Consider the following 22,489-nt stretch of genomic DNA (forward strand, 5'->3'; position numbering starts at 1 on the left):
TGTAATTATGCTTTCTTTGTGTGGGAGTACTGTCAAATACTAGTGTGAAAGCCAAAGCATCAGAACCATAGCAGTCACTGTCTCAGTATTCAGAAAGCATCTAAAAAACCCTAGCAATAACATATCCCCTTCCCCAAGCTCTGTGTTCTACCAGAAAAGTTTCAGATTCTCCTGAAATAATAGAGTCTCATTGTAAAGAGAAAGAAAAGTCTTTCAAGGTCTGCTTAATCTATTTGTTTAGGGTCTTTAGGAGGAAATGTTGTGCAAATGCCAAAAAATCAGTGGGAACGGAGAAGGTGCTGCTTGTGCTGGACAGATGGCCATTTCCCTGCGCAGTGAAAGGCAAAGCGGTTGCAAGTCAGAGGGCTCCTCAGGAGTGTGAGGAGGCACAATCACGTGCATCTTGCCACGTGTACAAAGAGAAGAACCTCCAGTAAGCAGCGTTTTGTAAGCCGAAAGATCAGGATCACACACCAGAAACAGCAAACCAAATCTGGGAAGTATAGCTTGGGAGCATGACCTTAACAACTGAAAATAAGTTTTGGGGTTGGGTGTTTTGAGGAGTTTTTTGTTGTTTTTCATTTTGTTTTGTTTTGATTTCTATTTTTCACCAAATCACAGGAGTTAAAATGCTATACAATGTGACAGAAGAGAAATTCACAGACACAGTAAAGAAAATACATCCAATTCAATTTGGCAATTTAATGGCTAAAGAAGCATAAGCTTATGCCCTCCAATATTTGTTACTGCTGTAAGGAAGGTTTCAAAACTCCAGGCCAGTAAAAATTAAAAGATTAAATTCAGGAACTGGTACCTAAAACATCAAAATAAAAAGGTTCCTAAACAATTTATTCAGAAGAATACATTAGAACGAGCCTAGTTTTCCTGTCCATGTTTACATTAACTTCAAAGTTATAAAATTTTGAAGACAAGCACAAATCTATATTGCTTATTCAAAAAAGCTTCTAAAAGCAGATCGTTAAGGAATAAAGGTCTTCCACAAACTAAGTTCTCCAGAAACTTCAAACCACTGGCTTGGTGGTACAAATCTATACAAATAAGTCGAGGTCAGCCGACACTATGTATTAGCCTGTACTGGTTTATATCCAGTTTCTATACAAGAAGAACATTAAAGCTTACTAAAAATTGTACACGTACATAATTTTGGCATACTTCATGAACATTTTTGTCATTTTTATATTGTTTATAATAATGAAACACAGCACTTACTCAAAGTAAAAGCACTAGAGCAACCATGTTTTACTAAGTAAAATCCATTTAACCTCTTTTAAAGGAAGTTAAAGTTCTCACCATGAAATTACATTGCTAATAGAAGATGTAGCCATGGTTCAGGTGAAACAGTAGTATGAAGAATTCCCACAAGTAGCATCTGAAGTTACTACTTTCACAAAGCATCTCAGGAAATACCTAAAATTATCTACTATGTGAAACAGAAAATCCTAATGAGAAGGAACAGCCACATATGTTGTTTAGTCCATTCAAGGAAACTCCACAAACATGTTCTTTCTTGGAAAATAATCTCCAACAGCTGCGTGTAATGGGCAAGAAAATTTTAGAAGCAGCATTCACTGACTGAGAGAATCACAATCAAGGCAACAGAAAATCATCTATGAGAAGTGGAAGTCCTTGACCCTGTTTGCAGCCTCCAAGAACCAAGGCACAGTATATAAAGTGTATTCAATATGAGGAAATGTATTATTTAAAAAGATTGTTAAGCATTTCTGAAAAAATGGATGGATACCAGCCAAGGATGGATGCTTATGGATGCCAGCCATGTCTGTGACAATAGCCATGACTGGATTACCCAGTCTTACTAAAATCCATTTAAGTTTTAAGGGAGGGGGTGGTTTTGAAAAAATGTGCAGTAGTGTGTTATTTCAGTGACAGCAATGAGCCATCAAAACAGGACATAAATTTGTCTACTTCTACTGGGAAAGCAAAAGAGGATCACCTTCCAGAACCCCTGCAGGAGTCCCCAAATGACTCAGATAAACAAGTATAAAAGAGAGGGCCACTTCACTGGAATACAACAGGGGTTTTCTGACTATTCCTGGGTACCAACTAGTCCAGTCAGAGGCATTTTCCTGTGCTAATGAACAAACACCAATAAACCTCTGTGAATCCTTAAAGCTTTTTCTTATAATATAAGCAAACGTCAAATGCAAAGCTTGAACTTGGAGGTCAGAAGAAGAGCATTTGCACAGCTGAGAAAGGAGGTAAGATGGCTTGGCATTTTGGGAAACCGTCACTGAAAAGTGGTGTAGCAGGAACAGGTTCTAGACAGGGACTCCACAGTACTAAATGTTCCAAATGAAGCAGCACAATGGTTTGCAGTTTTTATAGAAATACCTGATGAGTTTCCCAAAAGGAAAGCCTCATCAGATTGGACTAATACCAATAAACATGTTATTGACATAAGTAAATTAGGTCATACTGAGCTTGCCAGAAATAGATTGTACTTGAGATAAATCAATGATAGCTTGAGTAGCTGCCCACAGCCATTTCTGTCAATGCTGTTCTGAGAAACCAGACTGCCTTGTTCATCTCTAACAGAAAGTATTAGCAATTGTAGTTAAGGTGCACAGTAATAGTAACTCACTCCTATAGATGATTGATTTAGTCATAGGCAATGTAGGCAGTTGCTTAGGAAAGCAGATAGAGAAAAAAAAAAAAAAAGAAAAGAAAAAACCCCACACCACCATAAAACAAAACAGCTGTTCTTCTCCCCTACTCTTGTTTATGATACTGGAGCTTTGCAAAGATGGTTTGTCTTTCCATGGTGAGTGGACTGGTGTGTAGTGGTGGGGAGAGGAGGAAGGGGAGCTTCTCCAGGCACCAGACACCATTCTTTATTTCCCCATCTGCTGGGAGGCAGCAGAAGCAACAAACCCAGCCCCACACATTTTCCCACCAGCTTCCTCTTCCTCCTTGTAGTGGGAGTTGCTCAGCCTCAGCCAACCTCCACCCACCCCTCGAGGCTATTTCTTGGAGCAGCAAAATTCAGTGTTCACTCCAAGGTCTGGCCTCTCTCTGTTTCATGTATTCAAGATGGGGTATTGCTGTGCCAGGTAAGTCTAGGTTCTAGGAGGTCATTGTGAGACAACCCTAAGGAAACACATTTGTGCCTCCAGAATAAACAAAGATGAATCCTGTGATTCAAGGACTAATGTCAGAGCTCTTCCTGTGAAATGCTTTATATAACATGTATAAGGGAAGAGGCAGCACGGCATGATGAGGTGGGGGACAGTGTAGGCTGCTTTTCTCCAAAATCTTCCCTAGAGGATTACATTAGCCTGACCTGTCTAAGGGTAGCTTCAGACATTTCATGTAATTTCATGTTTCTGTTAGAGGACATAGCTCTTCTCTTCCTTGGAACACTACTTCTAAAATTCACCCTAACAGAAAAATTTCTTTATAAATGTATTAAATATAGATGTGTTTGTGTGTCTAACTCTGTCTCAGTACTTTTCGAAACAAGTGAAACAACTAGGCTTGGGGATTTCAAAACCCTCTTCTCACTCTGCATACAGAAATTGCTTCTCCATCTCATTTTTTCTTATTATGAGGTGTGTGGGTTTAGTTAAACAGTATTTTTATTTTAGAATAATGATGTATTTGTTTTTTCCTTTAAACTTTTTGCTTCAACTGTGTTATAAAATTCAGTAAAAAAATTCTGATTTCAGCTTTAAAAAACCCTTTTTTGTTTTTGTTTCTAATCTCATGTCTAAGCAAAAACCTCAGAGGCAAAATGGGGGAAGAAAAAGGTTTTGTAGCCTACAGTGAGAGAGAGAGAGAGATAATACTTTTATCATTTTGAGGCTGGGGCGTATGGTGGTGAATTCTGGCTTGAGGTATGGGCATACATACTCTTCATATTATTCAGACATAATGTCTGGAAGGTCATAGGAGGACCAGCACAATGTATCCTCCCAACAATTTAGTAATGTATAACCTTTGTCCTCATCATTGTACCTGACTGGGAGGGCCCCATACTGAGTTCATCTGAAGAAGCCACTAAGGAGGATGTGGAGAACCCATAACCAAGATGACAATAGCATCCCAAATTCTGCTGCTGCATTAGAGCTCTCTAGTGGAATACATGCTGCAGAACAGCCTCCTCCTATTTTGATGCCTAACAAAACACACCAAGTTGTTGGGCTTGATTATAATTCTGAGTCCCTGTGAAGATAATTGATGTACAAAAAAAAAGTTGGCATGTGCCACAGCACTCTCTTTTTCAATACCTATTGTGAGTTTAACCTAATTCCTCTGAAACCCTCAACAGCATTATCTGGCAGAGGAGCAAGGGGAAAAGGTTTCTGCTAGAACGAAAAGTAAAGCTTTGAGATGGCCAGCATATCGGGTCATTTGACTTATATTTTTAGAGCTTGGTCTAGCTGGACACAGATAAATGTCAAACCTACAGGATCAGACTGAGCTTGAAGATGAATCAGAATTCTCTACTTATCATATATTTTTGCTGGTCACTTCAATGTTAGAACCATTTGAAAGAGCACCACTAATGGTCCAGACAGAAGTGAGATGGGACTGCTGTGGTTTTGGCAACTGAGATAAACAGGAGATGGTCAGCATTGACTGTCAGCCATGGAGGGGTGCTGTAGGCTAAAACTCTTTTATCTTTTCTGCTGCCCCTTCTTCGTAATAAGAGGAATCCACTTAAGTGAGGCTGCTGAGGGAGCCACAGCCCAAAGAGGGTGAACTTACTCATTCTCCATCGTCTTCCCTTTTTCCACTGCTGTTTGGCCATGCCAGAGGCTCTAAGATAGATCTAACAGCAAGGTAGATCCAGCATTCAGTGTTAACCGAATGCCGATAAGCACCAGGTCTCTGTTTCAGATCCAGCATCCATACAGGGCTCCAGGAAGTCTCCTGTCCACCCCTGGTTTAGCTTTGGATCCCTCCACTTCCTGGGTGTAATGCTATGAAATCAAGGGACAGAAGATGTAAAAATTATACAGGAAAGGAAGAAATGAATATAAAAAAAAAAACAAAAAACAAAAACCACAAACAAACAAAAACCCAAACAAAAAACCACCACAAAAACAAACAAACAAACAAACAAAAACAACCAAAACCAAAGTGGTATGTACATTTCTACTGCATCTACACACTTGTGAAGAAACACAACAGCAAGAGGTTCTGATTCATGAGACCATGCGAGACTGGATAGAAGAGATTCACAGTACTATGATTCATAAATATTGTCAAAATTTATGAAAGTAAAACATCTATTTATGCTTATAAAGGTCTTGCTAATCAATTAATTGCCATCAGCATAAGGAAACAGATTCTACTTCCCATGAGCTATTAGGGATCCTGTCATACATCACTAACAATGCTTTTATGCCTGGTGCTACCATAGCACTTATATGCACCAAGTGGCACCAGAGCTTTTTCTGTTTAGAACTGAACAGAAATGCAATACAAACCAGTTCATAACTGACAAAACTAGTGCTGCACTGTGATTATCTTTTCTGACTCTCTGCATAACATGAGACATCGGACTTCCTTGAAATTGTGATCGAATAGCTCCATTCTTGCCAAACCCTCCCTCCAGGCTCTTAGAAATTGTCATCAGTTAATGAAACAATTGGAGGTGGGAGGGAAGGAAAATTAGGAGCTACAAAATGCATACACCACCATAAATATAAGGAAGTTTCAGCCCACGACCTGTGTTTCATATCACCACCTAAGCAATGTTCTTTTTTTTAATTAAATGCTCAAAAAAAGAAGGAAACAGAAAATAGCTAAATGGTTTCCTTACCTTAATAGCTGTTTCAAAGGCTTAGAGACATCCTTAAAAAGCAAAACATGCTAGGAATTTCTGAAGTAAAGTTCCATTCATAGGTAATAAGGTAATAAGGCTCACCCAAATTTATTTGCTCCTATTGTGAAAAACACACAGGCTAAGATTCAGATCAACTACTTTGGTGCCAGTGATAAACCCAAAGAGCATTTAAGAAGCTTGATACCAGTAAAGAGAATATTTGCTCTCCAGCATGGTGTAACCCTGAACCCCAGGTTCAGATGACATGTATATTTTATGCCATAAGGTCTTTCAAACTATCTTGACCAGAGCAGCCATGAAGGTTCCCACCTAACCGTCATCACAATTCAGACCCTTCTTCTGCTATTTTTAGCAGCTGGAAAGTGCTGGATAAAAATAAAAAATATATATTCTCAAATGCCTATTCACTATTGAGTACCCAACCACTAGCTTACAGACCCATCTTACTTTATGAGCGTCTTAACATCTTCTGTTCTTGGTGGAAAAGTCTAAGCTAAATTTCACACTCAGCACCTCTTTGGAGAATTCAGTCTCTCTCGTGGAGGTGACCGCTTCCTACCATTGACTGTACCAGAAACCCTGATGCTCAACTTCAGCACTGTGACTCACCTCACAGGTCCAAGCAAGTCCTCCTATGCACTAGGGTGGCTAATTCAGGTGGTTAGAGTCTGCGTTTTGAATCTGGATCATATCAACAACTGCATACTGAGGTAACTAGGCACTCCTCACTTTTTCTGGAGGAACTTAATACGTAACTTTCTGTTTCTTTGATATGGCGTTGTTCACTCTGATCTCCCCTTTGAGCCCTGGAGTCCTGTTCAGAGCAGTGCATGACCACATGATTGGAGGCTGTAGGAAAAGTCCTCAGCCTAAAAAAAGTTTCTGAAATACTTGTAATTTTCTTTAAAGTAAGTCAATAGCTATGTTTTAATCTGGCACACATCATTGAGGCATGTGCTATATTTCAGCGTAGCATTCAGGAAGGAAAGGCAAACTATCATAAGGATCTATGCAACTAGCCAGAAAGACTATTTGGGGAAGAAGAGGTCATTGAGCAAGCTAAACATGTGTAGAGGCACAAGTGAATTCATGGAAATGAGGAGAGAAATCATATTGTTGAAACGAAATCTTCACTTTTGTCCTAATTCTTATAAAGAAATCACAAGTAATGAAATGTAGAAGTACATAGGACATCAAAAGCAGTCCCATTCTGCCTCTCTGAGTTAAATATGGTTGGATTTATTGTACTGTAACAGTCCCTCATAGAAATTAATCCCATTTGTTTCTATAAAACGAAGAGATTTCCATAACCTTCATATATAGCTTGTCCCAATGCTTAAGTACCAGTACAATTAGAAGGTTTTCATAAGATCTAAGATCTAAGACCTTCTTTATTATAAATTATGAATATTTTTTTTCCTGACCTGAACATCTGATCCCCATTCTCCTCAAAACACATGTTTGCTATTTTTAGGCTATCGTGACCACTTCCACATTTCATTTCCTTGTTAGGCTACTTTCCAAATTTAAAAAGAAATCTTTTTTTTTTTTTTTTCACTATGACCATTATTTCCATAAGCTCTTTTTTTTCCCTAATGCTTAATACAAATTTGCTTTGCTTTGTTACTTACTTTTAAACACTCTAACCCCTTTGTATATTCTTTATCAATTAATAATAGAAAAATGCATCTAAGCTGTCAAAACTACTATCAATAAAATATTTTCATGGTCATACTTTCAGATTGCATTTATTTCATTAGACAAATACGTCAGAAAAAAATCGTCGTATATTTCTTGTACAGATTAGGGCATAGTGGAGATCTGTTGCCCATTACATTCACGTGGTGTTTATTTATAAAGTGGTAAGGTGAATGTATACAACATTTTTGTCTAGCATGCCCCTGACATTTTCAATCAGAAAATGTGTAAGAAGGAGAAAGAAGCTATTTCTAGACTTTTGCCTCTGTTATGAGCTTCTTCACTTGGCTCTAAGAGCCTGCTCTAAGGAGATGATGGAACCAAGCACGGTCTCATATGAAACTCCTTTTGTATTTCAGGAGTGTAATGTTACCTCTGAGAAGAACTCACCTGGACTGCGTTGACTACGATATTATCAGCTACAATTCCTTTCAGGTATGACTGTTATGACAAATCTGAAACTCTAAGACAGGCATATTCAGAACACGTTTGTATATCCACTTTCTTCTTTCCCTTAGCATATATGGAGAACTGAGGCTTTCAATATTTTCCTGCCCCTAGAGCTACATTTTTTTTTCCCGGTATAATTTCCATGTACACCCACAAGGAGCAATTCAGAACTTGGCCTGTAGTAAAACAGATGTTTTTCCAGAGTGGACTATAATTCTGTATAGTCAGACACACAGTAGCCAATTTTGTTTGCCTGTAAAGTTAATTTATATTTCTTTTTCCACTAGAGAAAACAGTTCTGTAACATTTCAGTTGTTTTGTTGTTGTATGTTTTGTTTCGGTTTGGTTTTCTATTTTGAAAACCATGAGTTCTGAATGAATGTTTTAATATTCAGACCACAGGCTAATGAAACAGTCAAAATTATTCCAGAGATGGATTTCATTCTTAGTTATTAATTTGATATAACCTGTGACATAAAAATGTCCTTTCAAAAATGAGACCTAGATGGATGGTTAGACTATAAAACTAATCTAGTAAAGTGAAATTAAATGTGTTATCTTGCATGCTGAATGGGAAAAAAAAAATAAACACACCACCCCACACACAAAAGAGCTCTTGTCAGCATGAAGATGCATGTGGCTATTGTCACAGGGACACTCCCTGTCTCCCATTGTTCTTGATCACCGTTTCCTCATTTTGTGTTCATAGATCAACCACTGGACTATTTTAATGAAATACGTGTTTCTATCCATAAAATTATTTCATCTTATCACTCCTATTCCAGTGTGTTGGAAATTATCACTAGCTTTGGCCATTTTCCAACTTCCTGTCAGTTTTCCAAACTTTCTGGGAGCCGCTCATGAAATTCATGTGGACCTTTAGCCCCGCAGGTCTCAGTGTTTATCAGGATGTCTCCAGAGTGGCTGCCAGTAACCACTGCAAGCAGCCTCCAGTAACGAGTCAAACATGTTCATGCGCTAAAGCCTGGAAAGGCTCCTAACTTCAAGATCTTTTCACAGTGTTTTCTTAAAATGGGGAATTGAACTTTGGCTCTTGAAGTCTCTCTGGACATTGATGCAATTGTCATTTGTCCAAAGACTTTGAGAAAAACAGTTCATCCTTAGCTTCTGTGGTGAAGAAATCTTTCACCAGATACTTGCATTGGAGAGGGACACCATTCAAATAGTGTTTGTTCTCCCTGGAGAATGGCTGAGTTTGGAGCAGAAAAAAAAAGCTGGAAGGTTCTCATGAAATATATGCTTCTGATGAGAACCACGCTCAGAAGAACCTTTTTGAGAATAACAGTGAGAACCCTGGAGATGGAGACAGTAAAGATTGTAGCATTCTTGCTGAAGATTGTTGGCAGTGAAAGATAAGGCATCTATACTATATGCTGCAAGTGTGAGAGGAAACTGAACTCTGGAAATGCTTGTTATTTTTCATTGCCTATGAAAAGAACAGAAGGGTGCTAGTTCAGATGTAGACTTGTACACTGAAGGCATCTTCAGACAGCTGCAACTCATGTCAACGAATTTGTTTCAACCTTGTAAAAGCAGTGATAGAATGTAGTTTTATTAAGCATTCATTATTCTAACGCATTATTGATAAAGAGCACACCACATGAATGTGAACAAAAAATTATTATTTATAAATATTTGTATTTGTTGCCTCTACACAGATGTGCATTTTTAAAAGAATATGATGTAATAAAAACCTTGTTTTGTTTTCATAGATACAAACTTGTATAAACAAGATGCTCAAAATGGCATCTTGGGCTATCAAATGTTGATAAAGTAAGAGGATCTTTCAGTTCTTTTTCGCATAGTGTTACATAATTAGAAATGCCCCTGGAGAATGTAATGAACATTTCCCAAAATACACACATGTCAGAGATATATCCTCTTCTGTCTTTGGGTATGTCTCTCAGGGGTCTTTTAGAAGTTACATCTCTTCCTCTCACTCTTGCAGTTCTCACACAACTCATGACATTTTTAACTTTGGCCACTGTGACATCTCTGATATACTCAAAAAAATGAAATAAAAAGCATAGTATTGCCCACACTATAGTTGTCTATTCACAATGATTTACCATCTGTTCTCATTTGTTATTTGGTCTCCTTTCCCAAAATCTCTCCTCAGTCTTGGATCTTGGAAGTAGTAAGACATTTTCACAGTTTACCCTCACTACATAGGATCATATGTTCCAAGAGGAAGACATGGGGAGGATGATAAGCAGGCGGCTGATCAGCATCTTGGCCAAAAAATGCTGTTTGTGGAGACTGATGCAGTCACAGACCAAACACAGACTAATAATTTCAATAGAGTAGGAGGGAGCTCATAATTGCTTGGTCACTTCCGCATGCAGCATTTTTCCATGTGTTAACCTTGAGCATTCTCTACAGATCAGACAAAGAAGATTATGAAATAAACTGGTGGGTAAACTAGGAAAATAGGCTGCTCTGCTTCTCGCTTTATCATGGTTAGGGCTGTGACAGAAGTGGAAGGGAGCTGCAAGATGCCTTGAGAGCACTGAAAAGACCACTTTGCTAAATAGTCTTTCTGTTCCTATGGAACAGGGTACTGGCTTCCTTGCACACGTGGATCAGCATAGGTTGTACTAAAATAAGTAGGATGCTGCAGCCAACTGAAGAGAAGTGCATTCTTGAAAGCGTCTGCCATTTATTGACTAATTTGCTCTAACTGTTGAAGATATTAATGAAGCCACAAGAAAAATAATGCTTCTACTGACCTTTTGTTTTATAAGACTATTACTATGCTAAAGGTAATCTTAATTCAAGGGATTTCATCAGATGGGGAAAGAGATGAGATGGCTATAATAAAGGTTAAAAAATCCCAGTTGCTAAAGCCTCTTGGCAGCCAGCATCCTGACAGAAAGGACCTAGAGCAATACAATAATATTATATTAGTATTAGATAGTACAGGGTGTTTCAAAGAGATGGGCCCAATTTCAAATTTATATTACTTTGAAATTGGGTCCACCTTTTTGAAACACCCTGTATACTGCAAAGACTTCCTCTAAAGTTTGGATCACACCTGTGATCTAAGTGAGTGAAACTTCCAGCTCTGACGTTGCAGATTTGTGCATATTGTGTACACAGAAACCACCTCAGCCTGTTCTCACAGTCTAACAGTGACTTAGGAAGCATAGGAAGGTATAATGAAGGCTTTGAGAGTCAAGATCCAGAAAGGCTGATCGTGAGACAGCTTGTAAATACATTGTCCTTATCATCATGTCAGCTTCAGAACATATGACTTACACCTACAGTTACCAAGACCAACTATCACAGTCTACCTCAAGTCTATATTAATAAACTGTCACAGCTTTCAAACCCAACAGGTTGCAAGTAATCTGCCTTTAGCTGTGCCAATTTTCTTTGGCAAGCCAAGTCTATGAATTCTCCAGGGAATGTCATGAACAGACCAAATTCTTTACCAGGATTATCCTAACTATTCACAAGCACAGACAATCCAGTTCTAGGATACTTGCCAGGCATTCTTGAACTTACTAATATAGCTACTGCCTATAAATTCAGGAGATTACTGAGTGTAGGGGGCAAATACTGAGTGACGAGACTCATTTCTTTCTGTCACATGCCACAAAATAATCTAGGAGAGCTGGTTGTCTGGAAAAGCAACCTGCATTGCCAAGCTATATGTGTAAGGAATGGTTTAACTATGAAGTGGAAAATCTGAACAGGTGATATGATATGATATGATATAATATGATATGATATGATATGATATGATATGAGGAGTTTGATCACAACTGCTTGGGATTTGACCCTGCAGTGTCTGCAGTTGAGAAGGACTTAAACACTGAGGAGCAGCAAATGAAATCTAACACCCAAGCACAGCACCACACTGAAGCACGAGGCGTGACTGCTCAGCTGGCAGGACCATGACAGGTATGTGACTCCCCCTCCGCAGAGCTGGAACCACACAGGGCAGTGCATGGAGTCCAGCCAACACTTCAACCCAGAGATGACTTTCCATCAGGGTGACTCTGGAGCAGCAGGGAGCATGCAGATAAATAAAGAGCCTGACAGAGTTGTGTGACATATCAGTAACACAGGTTGCCGGCTGCATGCCACTTTAAAATAAGGGATGGGCACTACAGTGACTTCTGGAGGAAATCTCACCCTGCAGCCCATGAAAGTACTACCACAACAGATTTAGTAATAAATATGAAAACATAAAATCAATTCCTGTGACAAACAAACATTTGGGACATGTGACACTACAACACAGGATAACTCCCGTTTTCCCATAGACTATCACAAATAGCTGCAGCTCTACCTTGCAGAATCCCTAATGAGAAAAATACTCAAATGAACAAATGGGAAAACACAGTCACTGTCCAAAGAACAGAGAGATTCTCTTCTGCACTTCAGTTAGCAATTGAGTAGATAAAGTCAATTTTGAGACATGATAAATGCCGGAAAGAGAAGAAATTAAGTAGAGACGTTTGTACAAAGCATCTGTAGATGCCAAGAGAACAACATCTGAGGAGACTAGAAAGTAATTCTACTTAAAGATACGACTTTGAGAATAAAACAGGAGGGATAGCATTTAATTCTGGAAATGTTCGTGTGGTTTTGAGAAACAAAAATATCACTCTTGAAGGCATAAACTAACGTGCTGCCTGAAGGTATGAAGGCATTCCCCATCTCAATGTTACTGTATAATTATGAAATTAGTTTCACACTTCCTTTTAGGCAGATGAAGTTGGACACCATTGAACATAGAGACCCACTCCCAGCCGTGATCTGTTATGGAACACTTAGACACTATTGGCATTCACAAAATGTCTGGCTTGTCTTGTTGGCTAGTCTTGTAGGCTAGTCTTGTAGGCTCTTCTATTTCCTTTGCACCTAAGTCCTGACCTCATTTCTTATGAGACCTGAGGATCCAGAGGTTTACTTTTTTTCCCATTGACTTATTGTATGTGAGTGGAATTCTTAACATATGTGCTTAGGATCTCCTTTCCCAAATAGCCAGGGATTTGTGCTCATTCCATTCAAGAGAGTAGTAAAAACACTTTGTTTTTGTTTTTCCTTCCCTCTCTAAGAACAGAACATTTTTGGGGTGGAGGCTGGCCTAGCTCAGGAAGGAATGCTCAGCTTTTACATTCCTCTTTAAGCAGAGTAAGAGCTGAGAAAAATGAGATAATTTCTGTTTTCCCTTGAATTCTTCCCAGGACAATACACGTTTTTCCAGGGGAAGTGTCAGCTAGAGTTCTATTAATTAGAACATTGCTTTATAAGCAGAATGGAAGAATACTAAAACCATCACTAATTCTCACATTACCCAAAGAGTGAAAAGTCCCAGTATTTCCACCACATGCTGCTGTGTCACAGTATTTCAGGATACCATCAAGAAGGAAAGCACTTTAGGAATCTTGGTTGAAGACACTTGAAAGTTAAGCAGATCTGACCACAGAAGAAGACAGTGTATAGGGCTCAGCCAGAGGCTAAAATGGTTACAAGCCACAAAGATACTGAGAGATAACTTTGTCCCTCTGAAGAAATAACTTTCCTTCCAGAAGTTATATTGAGCAGGAGACAGAGTTTTCTGAGAATAATTTCAATATTATAGATGGATTTCTCTAGGAAATCTCTCTTTTGCCGTAGCACATTTTGCTGCCATGCTCTATTATTTGAATCAATCAAGTCTAACAAAGTGGAATGTATCTTTGGAGAATTTAATACCACCATGTTCTCTAAAAATCTACCAAAATAAGGATCTTATGTAGTTATTATTATATGCTGGAGTGTGAATGAAAGAATATCATGCAACAGATGTTAGACTTTTTTCATAAGTATGTAGTATAAGAATCTATATAGAATAAAACAGGTCTCTTCAGATGCAGTACATTATGTCAGCAGTGGAACAAACTTTTTCACAGGGTTTATTATAATATGGCAACAACTCTTAAGGAAAATAAATTTTGTGGACATTCTTCATGCAGCACAGTTCAATTCAGCTGACATCTTGGAAATCACTCCAAGCTCTGAAGCTACCTACTTATGTTCTCTTCAGTATTCAGAAATCAGATTTTATCCAGCCACTACGCAGCTATGTTGCAGTAAGGCTGCTCATATTCTGCTGAAGGGACTGCAGTCACAAGCTAGTTAGTTGGAACAAGTCTGCAAGATAAAAGGGAGGGAATGGTAATCTGCTGGGAAAAATGTCTTTTTGTCTTTTCCATGTTTTTCCCCGCATGTTAGTTTGACACCAAAAAGAAAGGTTAAAACGTTTGTTATTCAAGGAGCTCTACAAGTCAAATCAGAACTGTGTTTGCTTTTACCGTTGGTTCATTTCTGGCTGTACAAGGCACTGTGGGACTTGGCCAGCCTTAATAAATGGGTCTGTTGGGAGTTGGAAGTGTTCAGACTGGGATGTTGACAAAACCTTTCCCCATTGTTTTAAGCTTTTTTAAACGTACAATGTTGACTGTTCACCTTGTACTAGAAACTAAATCCTTTTAGCAGAGATAGCAGACATCACCCGTTTTCTCGCTAAGATTCCCTTTTTATTTTTTTTTCCCCCAAAAAATACGAGATGCACCTCTTGCAGAATGCAGCTGAAGTGAGTGCCAGACACTCCAATGGGAAATACATGTGAACCAGTTCAAAGACCTCAGATTCATTGTAGTGCACTACATCTCACTGTTCTTTTTAATTTTCTTGGGTGAATCGGCAATAAGCCAGGAGAAAATTTAAACTCACTGTAGCAGAGAGAGCATTTGTTAATCTTTGTAGAAAGGTCAGACCCTGAGATACTTGCTGTCCTCAGTGCAGTTCACAGCTCTTTCAAATGTATCACAGACATCCCACAAATGTGGTCTGGAGTCAGAGTATCAGTTCAGCAGAGAATGAGGGGTTTGAGCTTCTTTTATAACTTTTCACTGGATGCTTTTTTTGTCACTGGTGAGCCAAATCTATACATCAATTTTCAAACTTTTGGAATGACCAGTTTTTAATCGGAACATAGTAGCTCAGCCACACATCTGCTGTCACAAAATCAGCATAGGTTCACTGAGAACACAGCCTATGTTCAGCTTAAGTATTTGTAAACATGCCGAGATTATGTGAGTCTTATCTGGACTGATAGTCAGCCAGCGAGCCCCCACCCAGCACTCAAAAGTCTTTGGTCACACAGTCACAAATTCCATTGCATCAGCAATTGTTGCAATTATAGAACTAATGATCATAAGTGTACTGAAGCTAGTACAGTTCATATATCTTATAGTGAGACTGACATTGTCACACGAAGAGAAAAGAATTATTGGATATGTCAATATTTTGAGAAAAAATCTGTTTGACGGGGTTGAAAATGTAACACCTTCATTATTTTAAAAATGTTTTATCTCGGCATTTGTAGTGTTGGTTTTTTCCTTCTTCTACTTCCTTTTCTTTTCACCTGTGTAAGCAGTAAAAATGAATGACTACCTCATTCTCTTTTCCTTTCTTGTATAACTAAATGGCTTTGCAAATATTACAGCACCATTACTGTGATACTGCTATAGAGCTAAGGGACAAGATTTCTTTTTTTCTTCTGCTATTTGGTAAAGTTTCCTAGATAGAAGATGACAAACTGAGGAGGGAGAAGGGAACCAGAAAATCTTAGACTGAACTAACTTTTTTATATTGAGTGCATAAAAAGGAAAGGGAAACATTAGGAAGGATTCTTCTCCAAAATATGGAGATCTTATGAACAAAAAAAAAAAAAGCACGAAAATATGAAATATTGAGAATTAGACACACAACTGTCTCAGCTAATATTAACCACATCATTTTTTCTCACCAATTATCAGTATATTAGTTATTCTTACTTTAATAGGGCTTTTTTCCATAGCATGGAAAATAAAGATGACAGTTCATCACACAAACCTCCAGCATGGTATCTACAATGCTAATTTCAGTTATGTGACCCTACTGAAACAGCTATGCTAAAGTTATTTTAATTTTTGAAAAATCATTAGGAAAGGTATGTAGACCTGATTTTTTTTTTTTTTTTAATTGACACAAGAGGTTAAACAGCAGGATTCATCAATAAATGGAATCTGCAGTAGAACAGATAATTACAGGCAACAGGACTACAAGAATCTTACCTTTCATGTAACAGAATATTTAAATCACTATGGAATCATGCATTGTATACAGAAAAGACTTCACAACAGGCACATAATAGGAATATTAAGGAATTGCTGCATCATATACTTGAGTTGCTCTGAATTTAATGCTCATCTGTTTTTACGAGGGCATAGTTTCAATTGTGCTTGAAAAGACTCAAGTAACTTGTTAACTTTTTCCAGTAGCGAATAGTGCTGTTGCCCAAACAGTGTATTTCAAATGTTCTTGCACACTGCTCTGGGTTAACTTAACGTTAACTCTGGACGATGCTCATTAGTGGTTGGTATGCTACAGGGCAGGGCTGCCTCTCAGACAGACCTCAGCAAGCTGGAGGAATGAACCAACTCATGAAACTCAAGGGCAAATGCGAATTCCTGCATCCAGAGCAGGATAACTCCATGAAACATTACAGTCTGGGAGCTGACTAGAGAGAAAGTGGTTTTGTAGAAAAGGACCTTGATGGTGGACAGTAAGTTGAGTATAAACAGCAACATGCCCTTGGGCAAGCCCAGCCACATATTGGGCTGCCTTAAGAATACAGGTCAAAGGAACCCTTCCACTGAGCAATCTTGAGGACACATCCAGAGAAATGTTTCTAGGTTTTGGACCACTAATAATAATTTTAAAAAAAAAAAAGATTGTCATGAGCCAATGAAGATTAGAAGCCTGAAGCACATGGCAAAGATGGTGCTGGGTTTGCTCAGCCTAAGGAGAGAATCTAACTGCAGTCTTCCATTAAGAAAAAGGGGACCTGACAGAGCCAAACTCTGCCAAGAAAAGAGGCAAAAGTCATGTGCTCCAGCAAATTCCAACCACAGAAATGGAAAAAAATTTTCACATTGAGTGTTTAAGTAGCGGAACAGGCTACATGGAGAGGCTGTGAAATTTTTGTCTTTGCATAGTTTAGAATTCAGCAATGCAAAGCCCTGAAAAACTTTAACTTCGAACTTATCTCTGCTTTGAACTGAGAGTTGGACTTAAGACCACTGGAAGTCACTTCTAACCTAAATTGTTCTGTTATTTTATTAGAGAAATCTCAACTAGTTTTAACTTAACTTGAAGTTACGAAACTGGTCTATGAGTTCCTAAGGCCTCAAGGAGTTTGACATGGTACTCTGCAATTTCTCTTTCTTAAGGAACCTTTATATTTTAATATAAAATCATTTCAGTAAAAGACCACTTATGTGTGTGTCTGAAGAAGGGGGAATTAAGAAAAGATGAGCCATCCTTGCTGATGAATGATATATCTCAGGTATCACTTGCCTTTCGTGTCAGTGTATTCTGTTTTGACCCTTCCAGCGCAGGTATCTGAAGTATAAATGGATCTGCATCCCATAACATCTCAATCCCACTTTACTATTGTGTACATTCAGAAACAGAACTACTGCTCATCCAAAATTGAACACAAGACACCAACCTGTGAACTTGAATCGCAACCATTAATTTCAACATATTCCCCTGCTGAGAGGACAGACAGTCCAGAGAGGGTTTTTGGATTAAGTCAGTTTATCTTATACATATAACTGAAGAGCGGGTAACAGCATGATGAGATCTAAATATTTATCCCTCCATTGAATCTTGTGGCCAAGTTCTTAAAGGTAGTCCAAGGTCTGACTATGCTTGAGTCAACAAGATTGAGCATGCCACATGTATGCATGGGCAGAATGGATGGCAGCAGCACCACAGGGTAAACCAAAGAAGCTGCAGAACATGCTGCCAGTGAACCTGGAAGGTCTGCTTCCATCACAGAGACAGAATGACGAATAACAGTGTCCTGGTTTTGTTAAAAACAAGTTTCTCTTTTAGTGAATTTCCCTGCCAGCTAAAGTCTTCTTACTAACTGCAGTTTTCCTGAAAGTTAGGTACATGGTTAGGTACATGTTTTGGTAGACATAGCAATGGAATACAAGGTCATTGATAATGATGCATCCCGCGAGATGTGCAGGCAGGAGGTGAACTGAAAATTGACCAACTAAAGTATCCCATCCCATTCACGTCATACTTCATATAAAAGTGGGGGATCATGAGGATCTCGTCCCTTTTCCTTATGGCCAACATTGGGAGAGGACCTTGTGAGTTGTCCCTGCGAACTGAGGCCCAGTGACAGACTGAATCCAGCTCCGGTTGGCTGCGGAGTCCAGTCCAGGACTTCAGGTGCCGGCCCCACATCTGCCGGAGCAGCTGCTGGGACTTTCAAGATTGGTTTTGTATATTTTGTATTATTTTCTCTATTTCTATTAGTAGCATTAGTAAAACATTTTTAATTTTTTCCAGCTCTCTTCTCTCTGTCCTTCTTTCCCTTTCAATCATCTGTCCTTAGTGGGAAGGGGGCAGAGGGAGGGGCTGAAGGGGGAAGCGGCGGGGGGAGAGGAGGTTAACAATACATCTGCCGTGGTTTTATTGTCACCCTGAAATCAAACAGTGACAAACAGAAATAATTCAGTCTCCTACTGTCATTTATATAAACATTTACAGAAGTATGAAGCTGGCTGGTAACACCAATTTGATGATTGTCACATTTGCTTGGTCTACGTCAGATATCTCAGTGCCATACTACAGTTGGTATTGAGAGTGATACATTTTCACTTTGACTTGTGATGTATGGATATGATTCTTAAGAGGAGCTGGATAGTTACTGGGACAAATGTTTGTGGGTTTCATGTCACACTCAAGCTTCAGCAGTTTCAGTCTTGTGACTGAGTCACAATTTCTTGGAAGAGGACTAGAGTGGAAGGAGTATACAGCTTGAGAAGCCCTCCATGGCCAAACTACTACACAAAGATTCTCCACCTGTTACTGCTAGGCTAAATGGACAGTTCTGAAAGTCAAGCCTACCAGCTCCTTCCAGGTCCATCTTATGTTCTTGCAAGTCTGAGAGAGGAAAACCTCACAGAAGGATTAACATCCATCTGGTATATCACAGCAGTCCGCAATACAGCTCTGTGTAGAGATAGTATCGCAGGTCCACAAACATTTCAGCCCCACGACCATGCCTGAGTGCCAGAGGTAATAAACCTCGACTCTTAACAGGTTTCAAAAGCTCTGGCTATATGCCACATTAATGCAGCTTGCCATGGATCCCAGTTAATATCAGTGCTGACTGGGAGCATATAAGGAGTCCCTGTACCTGCTTTGTTATGTCTCTAGAATAACTGTCATTCAGCAGATATATCTGCATATCAGTAGGAAAAATGTCTAGATGGGCTTGTCAATGTCGCTAAAACTCCTCATTTTTCATTAGTGTCATTCCTCCAAATTTTATCAGGGAACAGTGAAAACATTATTTATAGAGAAATGTGAAAAAAATGAACAGACTACAGTCTGAACAGTTTGTAAATGCAAAGACTTAGGAAGCCGACAAGAGAGAAAGAAGGTGTGAATTTCTTAAGCTATCCCATTTTCTTTGACTGGGAACAGTATAGTACTTTCAGAAGAAACTGAAAATAAAAACCCAATTGAAAGACTATTAACAGAAAAACCTATATTATTTGCCAAACAAAAATCTCCAAACAGTACCTCTTTACTATAAGTTCCAAAATAAAATATTGGAATTGGAATCCAGAACCCCAAATCCATGACTTCTGAACATATTGTTTAAAAGAGCCTTTCAGAAAGTCTCTTACAACTTGTAACTCTTACTAGCTAGAATGTCTTTAGAGTACACTCTATATTATCAGCACCACCTAGAGTGCATCACTAGAAACAACTCCAAAAACACAATATTATTTATAAAGTGTGATTGTATTTCAAAGGAACATTTTCCAGACTTACTGTCTGTGAAAGACTTTCATATCAAGCATACGTGGCTGATACAATAGAAGAGACACAGTGAGAATCAATATTTTATTATTGCACCTAGAAGAACTGGAGAAAAGATACCACATTTTAGATCCAACTGAACCCTGTGAGGCAGTGTCTATTGCTTCTGTCTTGATCATCTTCAGCAAGTTCCTCAATCAGAATAGAGTTAGATGATGATGATGGTGATGATAATGATGACGGTGATAACGTCTGAAGCAGAACAGAATCCTGTTAATTCTTTTAAATCTGCTTTGACTCACCAGAGAAATAGAAACAGATTGTTGTTTTTTTCAGGAAAGTATTTAGGTAAAGGTTTGAAGGCAGAAGTGAGCAAATCAAATGGGTAAGATACTATAGATATCACATGCTTATAAAGCAATTGTTTGCATCTTTATTTATTCTGTTTAGTTCCTGCTTGTATCTGACACATACCTACCTAAAGCCAGTTCCTGTAGGTCCCCATAATAGCAACAGAGGATGGTAGGAAGTTTATGCTATAGGATGCACACTTGATTTTCCATTGCTTTGCATCTAGGAAAAGTGATGTAAAGCTTTCTGTCTTGATTTATTTAAACTCAGTTTTTGAATGGTATAACTGAACAGGACCTAGTTTACCATCACTGTATTCTAGTTTGATACTGTAAAAGTAAAATGCAAAATGAGTTGAGTTAGACTACTGTATTCATGGAACAACACAGTAGTGAAATGGGCTCTTAATCTGGAAATAATGTTCTTCTCCATGATTTGTGACTGTATCAGTTAATTTGTAAATTCAGTTAGCATTCAGAAATGCTCAAACAGACTTACTTTTCAAACCCACTGAAATCCATAACAGCGCTGTACTTGCCTGTGTTTCTGATAAATAGACACCTGCCACTGATATCAAAATTCTGAAGCTGCTTGTTTTCATTTTTTAAACAAACCAGTTGTTACTATGGTTGCATATATGTCTTATTACCGCCTATTTTTAAAAATAACCAAAGTAAGAATACAGGCTTAACAAAACAGTGTTTTCTTGCATTGTAAGTGTATATGCAAAAATTCAGCTGTTAACAAGTACTGATTATTCATTTCTGGCAAAGCAGTGCAAGGAGACTGAGAACAGGGCTTCCTGCTCCACTGATTGAGCAGCATATACTGACAAAGCTCAACTTCAGATCTTTATTGCAGTACGTGGTCTTAAGTTTAAGTCTGAGAAGACAATCACATTGGATGGGATGAACACAGCAAAAGACCTGTCTTTTCTCAGAAGAGAGCTCTCTCCTGCTCTGATGGCACAGAACTCGTTAGTACCACTGATGATCTTTATTCCTTGTACTGCCATTATTTCCCATTCAGTACCAGTTGCCTTCCTGTTACATCTGAGGTCCACTTACTTCTGCTGTGGGAAAGTTGCTTTTCTATGCAACACCATGAGTTAATTACTTTGCCTCCAGCCCTATTCCTCATATATCTTCTGACCTAAAAATATGTTTAATACCATTCAAACTGACCTGGATGCTTACATTTCCCTTGAACATTATTTCCAGGCTAAACCTTTTAAGCTTACATACTATAAAGTCAGAGTGATATAGACTATTACTAGCCAATAATTTTAAATTGTAATATCATTTCATCATTTCATCATTTTTATGTTTGTATGTTTTGCATTATTGAAATACATAATGAAATTAATAAGTATAATATTACGATTAATTCCAGTATGGTACACTAATAAGATTTATTTTATTGAAATTCTTAATCTGAAGAGAAGGAATCAAAAATAAAGTATTTTGATTCTTTTAGTCTTGATGGTAATTCTACTCTTACCCACTACCACAATATTATAGTAGAGTATATTTCCTCAATGCACAGCTGACACCACATGGCAAGTAATATTTCTATATTACTATTGCACTATGAGAAACTAAGATGAAATTTTTACACCAATGAGGAGAATCTGACCTGTGTCCTTTCTTACACAAAAAAGTTGTGGGGCTTTCAGTCAAAGCTAATAACTGCTAATAACATCATAGAAAAATGGAAAAGACTATGACATTCATCAACGAATGGCTGCACAAAAGTATCCCAAACACATTACAAATTGCAGTAAACTACCTGTTACCATTACAAGAAAATAAATGCACTTGTCATAATACAAAAATACAGCAAACATTCTGCATGTTAATTAATAATTGTAACAAAATACGTCTTAACTATATAAATCCAAATTCTGTCATTTTTAAATAAAGAATGCATATATTTAGAGCTATGACCACTGAGAAAGATGAAAAATAATTTATGCAAATGCTTCAAAGACACATAAACCATTTTTTTGCTGCAGGGGACCAACACTGATTCACAAGCCGAATTTTTTTTCCTTGAGCTGAGTTATTCTCAATTTCACTCTTTCAAGATATACTGTGCATTTCTTTGAAGCATGTGAAGCTGGAATCTGCCTGAAGAAAGACAGAGCTCTATCTGGCCATCGGTTTTGCTCTTGAATGGATTATTTTAATTCTATGACATCGTAACAGCACATTTTCATGTCCCTATATAAATCCTTCCCTGCAG

The 22,489-nt window shown here is 38.3% G+C and overlaps 1 protein-coding gene across 12 annotated transcripts in view; it reads left to right on the top strand.

Annotated features, from left to right (window-relative positions):
* The window catches only part of LOC135985279 (guanine nucleotide-binding protein G(t) subunit alpha-3-like), an 89,574-nt gene that overhangs the window by 44,058 nt on the left and 23,027 nt on the right, over positions 1–22,489 (top strand). For 8 of the 12 annotated variants that reach the window (XM_065628424.1, XM_065628415.1, XM_065628497.1 and 5 more), the window contains 2 exons: positions 7,888–7,963; positions 11,790–11,905. Coding sequence is in view for 1 of the 12 variants with exons in the window: in XM_065628497.1 (XP_065484569.1) it covers positions 11,899–11,905 (7 nt within the window). In the remaining 11 variants the exon portion in view is untranslated. Of the gene's footprint in view, positions 1–3,036; positions 3,090–7,887; positions 7,964–10,587; positions 10,762–11,789; positions 11,906–22,489 lie in introns of those variants that run through there. The other 4 variants (XM_065628507.1, XM_065628517.1, XM_065628476.1 and 1 more) reach the window with 3 other exon arrangements.

The sequence above is a fragment of the Caloenas nicobarica genome, chromosome 1 (assembly GCF_036013445.1).
Source record: "Caloenas nicobarica isolate bCalNic1 chromosome 1, bCalNic1.hap1, whole genome shotgun sequence".
In the NCBI taxonomy this organism is placed as follows: domain Eukaryota; kingdom Metazoa; phylum Chordata; class Aves; order Columbiformes; family Columbidae; genus Caloenas; species Caloenas nicobarica.